The 12,822-nt window shown below is 31.3% G+C and overlaps 2 protein-coding genes across 2 annotated transcripts in view; both read right to left on the bottom strand.

Moving 5' to 3' along the window:
- Positions 1 to 3,099, bottom strand: part of CACNA2D1 (calcium voltage-gated channel auxiliary subunit alpha2delta 1) — a 157,839-nt gene extending 154,740 nt beyond the window's left edge. Inside the window, exon 1 of the mRNA XM_074195298.1 lies at positions 3,079 to 3,099. Coding sequence (XP_074051399.1) covers positions 3,079 to 3,099 — 21 coding nt within the window. The remainder of the gene's footprint in view (positions 1 to 3,078) is intronic.
- Positions 3,100 to 6,806: 3,707 nt separating this feature from the next.
- LOC141494190 (voltage-dependent calcium channel subunit alpha-2/delta-1-like) overlaps positions 6,807 to 12,822 on the bottom strand; it is a 430,495-nt gene continuing 424,479 nt past the window's right edge. The window contains exons 12-14 of the mRNA XM_074195299.1: positions 11,625 to 11,703; positions 10,194 to 10,243; positions 6,807 to 7,102 (exon numbers count right to left, since the gene is read on the bottom strand). Of these exons, the coding sequence (XP_074051400.1) occupies positions 6,959 to 7,102; positions 10,194 to 10,243; positions 11,625 to 11,703 (273 nt within the window). The 3' untranslated portion in view covers positions 6,807 to 6,958. The remainder of the gene's footprint in view (positions 7,103 to 10,193; positions 10,244 to 11,624; positions 11,704 to 12,822) is intronic.

The following is a 12,822-nucleotide window of genomic DNA, read 5'->3' on the forward strand; positions in this document are numbered from 1 at the left end:
ACAAAAAGAAGAAAGAAAAATAAAAGAAGAATAATGTTAAATGGTGTCACGGTGAATTACTTTAGGTAGGAATCATACACTAAAGAGCTATACTCAAATTCAGTTCAATAAAAAACGCATTAGTCTTTGATTCTTCTGACAGAATACTTTATTCTTGGTTAATAAAAAGTGAAACAAAGTAAAAACTACTTTTTCAAATTTTGGAAAATCCATTGCAATTTTATGTTCTGAGAAAGTCCCACTGCAATTCAGATATGGTTTATTGGGGTGGGAATCAGTAAATTTTAGGAAGTTGTTGAAATATGCAGTATTAACTAATACTATGAAAGTTTTGCAAATAGAGTTTACCAAATCATGGAAATGATCATCAGCCTAAAAATGTTTCAGCAATCTATGTCATACTTTAACTGATAGAGCAACAATTCATCTGATAGCAGGGCCATCCAGAATCAACAACACTAAAGATTTCATTTTCAGTCCATTAATATCTTGATTTTTCCTTCACTTAATTTCTTTTAATCCCATTCTAGTTCCTTTCATGTTCTAGATTTATGACCTTATGCTGATAAAGAAGATTGCAATAATAATTCCTTATTAGTTTAGAGAATCATACTTCTGATCCTTTAGCTTTCTCACGTTAAATTTAGTACTGTCTACTTTTCAAGAAAAGTACTTTCTAAAGATGCTCCTAGGAATGAAGTTTAGCATTTGATATTAAAATTGAAAAGCGAACAAAAAAAAACCCAATAAGCTTCTTTTCTTTCACTGCAAAGAGGAGATTTCCCCAAAATTTAGGAAACACTAATGAATTGTGAATCAATATATATATATATATATATTATATATAATATATATATATATATAAAAGGCAATTAAAATTAAAAATTTTAAATAGCTAGAAATCAATTTTCTATTGCATAAAAATTGATAGGTTAGCCACCAGAAAATAGAGGTACCAAAATGAACAATAGCTGATATTCCTGACCTCTTACCCAAGTCATATTTAGCAACTTAATTTCTAAAAGTGATACTTTCAAATGTAAAACTATTAAAATAACTAATTCCAAGAATATAAATTTACCAGTGTTGGTAATATTTATCATAGGATTATAGGCTGTTAATAGTAAGTTTAGAACTTGAAGGATTCTTCATGATCACTTAATCTATGCATGCCTTCTTTTATAATTGATTAGAAACTAAGTTTTAGAGAACAAAGGGCCTTGCTCATGGTCACACAGATAGCAAGTAGAAGAACTGGATTCAGCCTGGACTACTCATACCAAATAGAGAGATTGCAGTTGATAAATACAACTGGTAATATATAATAATACATAATCTCATGATTTCCTTGAAGGTATCACCACCAATCTGCTCCTTATCATCAATTTCCTTATACATGCAACTGGACCTAAAATCAATCTAAGCTGGGGGGAAATGAGAATGGGGAAAAGAAGATAGGTTTCAGGAGAGTCATAACCTAGAGAAACAATTTCTGTATACTGTCCCAAGTTACCCCTCCTTTCCTCTACCTCATGACCCTCTGTTTTTTCCCCCATATTGCTGTTTTTCATAAATCAAGCAATACAAATAAATAGGTGATTAAATATGCAAATATATTTTTATTTATAAAATTATTCAAGGGAAGACCTCATTTCCATGAGCTCCTGCAACAAGAATTAGTAATTATATGTAATATCTGGGGCAAAAGTAAGATACAGATATTGTTATATTTGAATTTTAGCTTTTTCTAACTAAATTTTTCTTTTGAATTTTCACTATATTGCTGAAATAAGAACTTAAGGGCATTCACTGTAACTAATGGTTTCAGCCTTCCAGTTTATCCTGTGACTTGAGTAAGAATCCTTAATACTCTGATCTGATAATGATACTCCATTTACCCAAAATACTTAACTGGCTCTGAATTGTGTAGGTGAATAAGTTACATCAATGAGTCTGATGTCCATACTTTCTCTGATAACACAAAAACCATAATCCATGCATAGCTGCCCTTCCAGTGTTAAGTCTTGTCCACATTCTCCATAATGTACCACAGGGGAATATGACCTTAAAGCCCTTTCTGATCTTTCTCAACCTTATCTTCCATTTTACCTTACCTATTTGGAGGTTCTAACCAGATTGAACAGTCTTTGTGAGTTTCCTGGAATTCCCTTATGTCTCTGCTTTGATTTTTGTTTCCTCTGCTTACAATGTCCCTCCTCATCTTCTCCCCTGAAACTGTATCAACTTGTGAAAACAAAAGCTATCCACACCATCCCATAAAGTTCAGGTAACATTCTCTTTGAAACATTTTTCTTGATTAACCTTCCCCAAAGGAGAAAAAACTGGCATCGACTGCTTCCTCTTCTGAAGTCCTATAATATTTTTATACCTTTTTATGCCACTTTTTCCAATTTAACTTTGTTATTATAATTACCTTTGTCTTTATTCATCCCACAAAATGTATTGAGCACCTACTGTGTACCCCTTGGCTATTTAGTACCTTCTTCAAGTACCCTGTTTGATTGCAAACTTCTTGAGGTCCCAAACTGTCTTTTATTCATTTATGCATCTAGTGTAGCAATTAGCACCACTCAACATGGATTAGTGACTTGAGAAATGTTTGTTAAGTGAAGTATAGAAGTCTTTGACAACTCTGTAATTATGCCCCAGGATTTTATAAGACAGTTTAATGGATATTCTTCAGGGTCTGCTTAATAAAACAATGCAATCAACCCAGGAAGGCAATGATTTTTGACTTCATTAAAAGTAACTTTTTTTCCCAGGTTGAAAGGACATAATTAGAGATTACATGAACTTTCTCTTAACATCACTTCTGCTATCAGTTAGAACTTCAACAGAAAACCAGACTTTCTGGTCAATGAACTTTTGGCCATAGGAAATACAGCAGAGCACAATAGTTGCTTTTCTAAGTCACACAGTGTCCCATAATGGTATTACAAAAATTGAAGCACTATGACAGCACAACTTTTGTTGACCATGTGAACTTGTGTAACTATGGGAGGTTGGGATAAAGGTTCAGCAGTATTTTTAGCATGGATTGAGGTAAGCAAGTCTTACTTTATCTCTATCAGAAGGCATGACTGCTGCTAATAGTGCTTATTTTCCTCCAACTTCCTCTATCTGTTTATTTTAAAAGAACCAACTGATAAGTAGCCAGAAGAGCATAGTATCTTGCTCTTCATGTTCCGTATCATATTCAGCAAAATAAGGCCAACTAAGTGGGGGAAAGGTTATTGAATCAGCATTTTATTTCCAGGATATTCATGCTAATTTTGTACAAGTCCCTAAGCATAAGGAAGAATTCCCAATAAGCATAATAGTATCACAAATTTGATGTTTTGCAAAAAAAAAAAATTACTTTTGACCCAAGGAAATGAATTACGTAAATTAAGTAAAGCAAGTTCATCAATTTTTTGCAATTTAAATTATTATCCCTGGCATTGCACTTAATGTAAGTTAGCATTGTTTAGGATGCCTTAATCATTAAATGGCAGCTCCATGTTAATATACAAATGTATACTTAGTAATAATTGACCCTGTGGGTAATGGGAATTTCCAGGATATACTGGAACTCTTTCTCTGACAGGTAATCTCATTTCATAAATGGACTTATACAATCAACTCAAGGCTGCATCATTACAATACAGTCATCATATGTAATACCTGTTTAAAAAATAAACACTCCATTAAAAGTCTAAGTAAATATGAAGTAAGACAGTATGGCATAATAGATAATTGACCCTAATTTCACGAAGACCTAGACTTAAGTCTTGCCTCTGACACATATTCATCATATGACTGGTTAAGGTGCTTAACTTTGTAATTTCCCAGAAAATCATTCAAGATTTTAAGTTACAGATGAATTCCTATTTAACATCAGTGGAGAGATGTACCATACTCGAAAGTCCTTATACTAATATCATCCCAGACTTGGAGTAAAAAGCAAAGTTTATATGTTTTAGAACTTTTTTCTTTTTTTTTATATAATCGTATAACTTTTAAATTTGGAGATGATGGAGATTTGAGAGGAATATATAGGTGATAACTGAATTGAGATTCCAGAAGATTTCATCTTATTGGACTGGGAGAATATGAACATGAAAGCAAGAGGAACATTAAGTAATGAATTTAGGTTAAAAAAAAATAAAACCTAAGTATGAGATAAGCCAGATGTGACATAGTTCATATCAAACCAAAAAAAAACCCCACCACAAAGGGACCTCTATATGAGTCTACAGCATGAGGAGGCAGAATACCAAGAAAATGAGAAATTAATACTAAATTAATGCAATTAAAGTATCATGTGATGAAGTGAGTGATGAGATAGTTATATCCTTTAATAGTTTTCTTTTTGGTTATAGGCATTCTCCAAAGTAGAGTTCTGAGGTTTATACTCTCTTTTTTACTCTTTTAGATTTACAGAGTACATGAGAAGGAACTAGGTGCTGTAGAAGACTGAGCACAGGTGTAGAAGTAAGGAAGAAATGAGATCATATCCTGCCCTCAGATACTTCATAGCCATGCTTCCCCTCAGTTTCCTCATATATAAAATAAGGATAATATTGAAATGTAACTCATAAGGTGGTGGAGGTCAGCTATAGTTAGCTATATAAAGTCACTGAAAATCTTAAAGGGCAATATAAATTTTAGCTATCATCATATTATTATATTTACACTTATAAAATACATATATTGACTAAAGTCATACAGAAAGTACATTTAGGCGATGTATTCAGTTCTGAGAATGAAAATTCTTGCGGAGTAGGACTAGTTCAAGAAATCTCATTGATTCAAGATATAAATAATATAATTAAACATGTGTGGATCATAACATTTTAATTAAAATGACAAGCTAGGAATTGGAATTGTGGTTTTATTGAGATAGCGAACTCTCTGCTAAGAAAGTTCTCTGTAGGGGCAGCTAGGTGGCGCAGTAGATAAAGCACCGGCCCTGGAGTCAGGAGTACCTGAGTTCAAATCCGGCCTCGGACACTTAATAATTACCTAGCTGTGTGGCCTTGGGCAAGCCACTCAACCCTGTTTACCTTGTAAAAAAAATCTTAAAAAAAAGAAAAAAAAGAAAGTTCTCTGTAGCAATGATGCACCTTAATCGCTTAGAGCATGGAGAGAATAAATGACTTGCATAGGGTCACAAAGCCAGTATGTGGAGTTAAAACAAGGTCTTTATGAGACCAGCTTTCATTAACTTATGATAAAATGCTAAATGATATTTTGTAATTATTAAAAAACAATATAATTATAAAATATTATAAAATTACTATATCTTTCATCACCATATTTATTATAGCAGCAAAGCTGGAACAGAAAGACATACTATACAGCAGCAGGAATATCACTAAACTGCCAGAACCTTACCTTTTTCCATTCCAAATGACAAGGAAGCAAAAAACCCAAGTCAAGTCTTAGTCCTTCAGCTCAAATGGATGATCTCCCCAGTCTTTTTCGGAAAACTTTCCCAGTTATGTTAAACAGATAAAATTTCTACCCCTCTATTTTTTTTCACAAGGCAATGACTTGCCCAGGTCACACAGCTAGGTAATTATTAAGTGTCCGAGGCCGGATTTGAACTCAGGTTCTCCTGACTCCAGGGCCGGTGCTCTACCCACTATGCTACCTAGCTGCCTTCCTACCACTCTATTTTTAATGTGAACTTAGCCAAGAAGGAGTTTAGAAGAAGTTGACTCAAATGATGAAGAGGCTAGAAGCAACACTATGAGAATTATTGGAAGACACTAAGTATGTTTGAGTTTGAGCTAGAGAATATTGAATGAAGCCAAAATAGCTATATTCAGATATTTAGATATTTGAAAGACTGCCTTTTTGAAGAGACAGATTTGTTCGTCTTGCCTGATCCTAAAAAGAACTAGCAGATTCGAAACTGCTGAAATGATAAAAAGGCTAATTTCAATTCAAATAAAATTTTTTTTCTGACAATTAGAGTCTTCCAAAAATGAACCATATTGCCTCAGGGAATGATGAATTCAAAAAAGACATTAGATATATTAAAATAGTAGTAGTCAGGTACCTGGGAGCATGTTAGAATACACAGAACTGGACAAAATAAGGACCATTAAATTCTAACAATAAAGAAAAGATTGTACTCTTGGTAGAGATACACAGGAACATATTAAAAGGATCTGTTTATCTGTTTTATTGCTGACCTTTGCTATCAGGACAGAATCGGTGATACTTTTGAAATTTGGCACTTCTGTGAGGTAGGAGCTACAGAGTAGGTTGATAAAGATAAAGACTGCTGAAGAATCACCAATAGGTATGCAATACCCGCCCCCCGCTAATTAAGAATACAACTGCTTGAAGAGTAAATTCTGTAACAATGATTTTGAATAATAATAAACAATAGATATGATCATAATAGAATTTTGCCTTGCATGTACATTAGTTTAATTAACAAGCAAGCATGTATTAAATATTTATATACTAAATGATAATGTACTCTTTAGTCATTAGAATCATATATGCTTCATAATTATCTTACTGTTAATCTGTTTTATTCTGCCCTAAATTTATGAAATAGTTGTAGTAATTTATATTGTTCTGTGTTTGAAACTGTATTATAAACTAAAAGTTCAGAGACTGTATCTTATTTACCTTTATATATAAAGCTCAGTACTATGGACATCTTGGTGCTTAATGGTTGTTAAATCAGTATAAATATTAAAAAGATAATATTTCATGTTAATATTTATTGCTATTCTTTTTGATGACATGCTAAATGTTAACATAAAAATTCATAATTATCAATTATAATTGACAATTACAATATATGATTTTTTAAAAATAGGGATAAAACCTCTAAGTGAGAAATATAAAAGAAACTATAACAGCAGCTCTAAGAGTCATATTTATGGGGAGATGACAGACATGGGAATGTCAAGAGAGAAGTAGTTAGAAATCATTAGTATCTCAGAATGATGACATCCATCTCTGCATAAATAATAGAAAATCTTACCAGTGCATCCAAGTATACATTAGTCCACTGGACTTGCTTGGCTTTATCTCCTGCCAAAACCATTGGTCTTCCTAGGACGTCCAAATATTCCTATTCACATGATAGGAAAGTTAATCAGTTGATAAGTAATTTAAAAAAAAACATTAAAATAATGAAAAATTATATAAAATCAAATTAGATGAAATAATGGGAAAGTTATTATCTTAATGATCACTTCATTCCTATGGACTATGTAAAGTTCTGTTTCTGTCATGCTTTGAATCAGTGTATGTAGCCCCTTTGATTTATGCATCATATTTCACTTTATTTTTCATCCTGGAACAATCAGAATATTGTCTTCAAGCATAAAAAGATAAGTTTGCATTTTTCTAGACTTTGTCTAATAAAAGGAACTACTGAAAACTGTGATTTACAGGGTGGAGTGCTGATTTTAAAAAATAAATATATAAAGAAAACCCAAGTCTGCTTACATATCAGAGATTGGCTGAAATTCAAAATTGCATTTAAACTTATCAACAAATAAATGAACTACTGAGCCAAATCTCCAAAGGAGACTCAAATGCAGCTGCTGTTTTATTTCAGGATTGAATGTATTCAGTGTTTGCATTTTAAACAATTTCAATGTTATTTTAAAATTTGTCGACTTTCATTCTGTATGATGTAGATTATGATATTTAAGCAACAATATTTTGAGCAGTGAAATTTCTTGCAAAGATAATATATAATTACTTAAATTATCCCATGGCTTTTCATCTTGTTATGAAATAAGTAGACAACTGATCCAAGATTTCACTGTAGACATGTAAAGTTTTTGTTGGTCTGTTTTTCCTTACCTCATTTTCTTTTAAAGTAAACTCATTTAATCCTGATCTCCCTTTGTAGATATTCCTCCTGAAAATCTTTGGGCAACCATCATATCTTGGAATATATCTTTTGACCATTTCACCACCAATTTAATCAGAAATGTATTTTTATTATACTGATGGTTAGAGCTAAAGATGTTCTCTCTCAAAAGTTAGAATTAAATAAATTTGCTGCTGGAATGCACCTGATAGTTCTTCTAGCTCAGGGATTCCTGATCCCCCCCCCACTCTCCAATATCATAGATCCCTTTGGCAAATTAGTGAAGCTTACAGACTCCTTCTTGGAATAATGATTTTAAAATAGGTATATGAGAAAATATAAAGATTACAAAAAATTAATCACATTGAAATAGTTAAGTTATATAAAGGACCAAATTCACTGTCCCCAGATTAGAAACTCTTACTTTATTTTAACCACCTCATTTTACATATAATAGAAATGAAAAACCATTCTCTTGTTTTTTAATTTCTTTTCAATTTGCTTAGACAAAGACAACACCAACCCTCATTTTTTTTTGCAATTTCTCAACTGAATATATAATATATGCTGAAGAATAACATCCAACAGCTGAAACCCATTAAATTATAGAGTAGTAAGAACAACAGCAAGCATTAATATCGGGATTTAAAATTTACTGAGTGTTTTACATTTACATTGTCTGCTGATCCTTACAACTTTGTGATGTAGGTATTATTACATGTCTCCTCCTTTATATATGATGATACTGAGGCTGAGAGAGGTTAGATGACTTGTCCAGTGTCACACAGTTAGCAAGTATATAAAGTAGGATTCTACAAGTCCATCATTCTATATTCTGTCCCATCTAGATGTCTCAATAAATAGAGATATGATAAATATAAATAATATCAAGCAGTTCTAGGTTTTTTTGTTTTTGCAAGGCAAATGGGGTTTTAAGTGGCTTGCCCAAGGCCACACAGCTAGGTAATTATTAAGTGTCTGAGACTGGATTTGAATCCAGGTACTCCTGACTCCAGGCCCATGCTTTATCCACTGCACCACCTAGCCACCCATATCAAGCAGTTCTTTGGGTCTAATGGATCATTTATTTATTTGTCTCATGCATGTTCATGTATTTCTGTATATATTTGTGCCACAAATATAAAAACAAATAAAATACACTCAAATATGTGTATTTCTATGTATTTGGATGTATGTATATATTTATACATGTGTGTTTTATATTAACATTGCAGGAAGAAATGAAATTGTACACTTGACACATGGGAGAAGAACAGTACCATAGAGTTGCTTTATCTTATGTTGTAAAGGGCAAACAATAGAATTTTCACCTGGACAAAAAGAATAGCTCTCTCCAAAATTCTAATTATCTTTCCTGTTATGGAGTAAGTTTTGCCTCATTGAAGGTTTTCAAAAGAAGTTATATAATTAGTTGTCAAGTGTCATTTAATGTCATAATGAGAATTCCTTTTGGATATGAATTGGACTACATGGCAAATGAGGTCTATTCTGTACTAAAATTCTATGACTCTGACATCCTCACTGTGTTGAAGTCAGGGAAGACCTGAATTCAACTGTATCTCATAAACTTTGGACCTGTGTGATTCTGACCAAGTTGCTAAAATTTTCATTTCCTGAGTTTCCTAATCTAATATGGGATGAACTCAGTTTAAAATATTTTAGGGCTCTATCATCTTTGATGTCATCTCTATCGAGAGTTTATAGATAATTTGGTTATTAATATTTCTTGTTCTATCACATATGTGTGATATATCACATATATGCCTCTGTGTGTGTATATATATATATATATATAGACATACCATCCAGATGCATATTCTACATATATTTTTAACTTCATATTCAAACTTATAATCTAAATCTTTGCAAAAAAAGCTAGATAGGGGTGGCTAGGTGGTGCAGTGGATAGAGCACTGGCCTTGGAGTCAAGAGTATCTGCGTTCAAGACCAGCCTCAGACACTTAATAATTACCTAGCTGTGTGGCCTTGGGCAAGCCACTTAACCCCATTGCCTTGCAAAAAAAAAAGCTAGATAAAAATTATAGATTTGTAATTTCAATAAAATTTTACTGGTTTTCTTGCAACTGTAATAATAATCTATAAAAATAAAAAGAAATTTGAATCGTGGTTTACTTAGGTTTTGATATATAAGCAAATATTGAGACACAAAAATTTCTAATAACTTTCAGTGAATTTCTTATATGAGTCACGTTTTTACTCAATTTTTGATTTGTTGTTTTCCTCTGATGCTTTTAATATTTTTATATAAAAATATCATCTTGCTCTTCTGTAAATTAGTTTGAGATTATAGTCATACCTGAGTATTGATCCTTATAGCTCCAATGGAAGGAATTTCATAATAATAACCTGAAAGAAATCAAAGATACACTGTCATTACCAAACTAAGGACACATATTTCTTGTATTTATATGCTAATTTCTGATTTGTTTATGGAGTAAAAAAAAAAAAGAACACTAATTCTCCAATTTTTGAAAAGCAATGTATTATTACAAGACTAGAGTGACATAGTGGACATTGCATCAAACCTCTTAATCTGCTTTAAAGAGCTAAAAAATAAATTTTCATATGTTTAAAAACAGAAAGGAAACTAAAGTATAATCCAATCGAGTACCCCCAGAGAAGAAACAAAATCTTGTGATTATTATTTATTTGATATTGATTCATGTCTAGTATAACTTTGCTAAAAGTCAATCTCAAATATAAACATATATATGAATATCATGTTTTATTTGAATGTTACATGAATAAAAGTGTTTATGATAAATATTAAACCTCAAAATTAAAACTAATCAATTCACATGACATTTTTCTGGAAGACATGGATTTAAATCATACCTCTGACACATATTATCTATGGATGTAATTATAACCTATGGAAGTTCTTCACAATTCTCTAAAATTATAGTTTGTGAGGACCATCCTGAAATTTCCAAGGCTATTTAAATTACAGTTTTAATCTCTACTGATATCATTGCTTATTGACATAATTCTTTCATTTGAATAAAGGAATAATTTTCAAGAAAAATGTAGCTTTGATAATATCAGAGGAAAAATGCAAAGTTAGCAATGTTAAATTTGTTTTGGTTGACAATTCAACAGTTTTTATGTTACTCTGCTTATATTACTGCTGGATTTTTTTTTAAACTAGTTTGGCATTTTCTCTCATTTTATTTCACATTTCTTAAGAATTCTCTGAATGAATGGAAGTTTTGTACTCTTAATTTAGACCAGTTCTGAACTAAGAAAATGCAGTTTAAAAAAAACCCAAAGAAAATTATATTGACATGCCAAGTAAAAGAGTAGTTGGGATTGAATTAGCCTTCATCTGCTATTGAAGGCCTGGTCTTATTTTTGATTTCTCAAAAGATATACTTAGTCTTAAGTTTATCTCAATTACCATTCAAAATAGCCATAATTTATGAATTCTTTCCCAAAAGTAGAATATATAGAACCCTGCAAACCTCCCACTGTACCATTGTAGGAGGTAGTCTTTTTTATAATACGGTGTGGTACAATGGAAGAAACATTGGTTCTATAGGAGAAAGGAGTTTTTAATCTAAGGGTCTATGAATCAATTTGATTGTGTGTGTGTGTGTGTGTGTGTGTGTGCACTTTGATTTACTTTTCTGTTAAATGAAAGATTAGATACCACCTGAGAGTCCCATCTAAATAATCATGTTATCTATTTGTACATGATATATACTAAAAAAAAAAATTGAATACTTACCTTTGTTTTCACAGGCCATCCACTGTATTGGTCCTCTGTCATAATTATGCTGACCAACTGAAAATGTGAATACACGTACCTGAATGAAAGAAAACATAAAATAAGCAAACACAAAACAAAGTTAGAGAGGCTATTAAGGTAATTAAATAATAAATTAAAATATGTAAAAAAAACTTAAAAAGAGGAGGTCTGGAAGGCAATAATAGAAAAAAGATGCTTTTATGGTTTTCTTCTCTGAACATGAATATGAACAACAATTGACCAGATTAGCAAAATTAGGAGAGACCCATTTTGAGAAGTTAGGCTGCCAGTTGATTTTTAACATCTACTAAGGTACAAAGAGATTGTGGGAACAAAGGCAAATGGAGAATTGTATGGCAACAGTGAGGAACTAAGATCCTTGAAGTATTATAGAATGATTTTAGATATTTTATTACTTCAGATACTGTTGCTTCTTTTAGTTTATGTTTATATAATTATGCAATTATGTTAGAGTGACCATCAAAATATTTCATTCAGTTATATGACAGAATTGCACTGCATTGAATAACGAATCCGTTAATGAGTCAGGGTATAAGGCAAAAAAAGAATTCAGGCTCTAAGTATTTTTATTGAGAATGTTAGTTAACTATAATTTTAAAATACATTCTGAGCCATAATGTACTTTAAACTTCATATATATGTTAATAACCTAATACTGTCAGATATTTTCAGTATTTCAATAAGAATAACTTGGAAATCATTATAATTTTATGACTTAATATAGTAAAATTAAAAGGATAATTAAAGTACTTTGTCTTTTAAACATATTGCAAATAACATCTTATTTTTAAAGTATTATATATTAATATATACCAATAGCTTTTAAAATCCTGTGCATCATAGTACTATTTCTTTTCTAAAGTATGATACTAAAAGGACTGAGATTTAAGAATACTTTAAAAGATCTCTTTTTGGCCACCAGACAAAAAAAATTAAGGAATTTTTATTTAAAAGGAAATTATATATTTTTTACATCAGTTGAAGCACCTGGCTTGTCTTGGGTTTACATAATATTAATGTATTTATCCTAATATTAAATATATTATAATATAGTATTAAAATTACATTGTTATGACACATACTAATATATAATGCAGTATAATATAACATATGATCTATGTATATACAATATTTAAAATAGAAACTATCTACTTTA

Source organism: Macrotis lagotis, chromosome 7 (genome assembly GCF_037893015.1).
Source record: "Macrotis lagotis isolate mMagLag1 chromosome 7, bilby.v1.9.chrom.fasta, whole genome shotgun sequence".
In the NCBI taxonomy this organism is placed as follows: domain Eukaryota; kingdom Metazoa; phylum Chordata; class Mammalia; order Peramelemorphia; family Peramelidae; genus Macrotis; species Macrotis lagotis.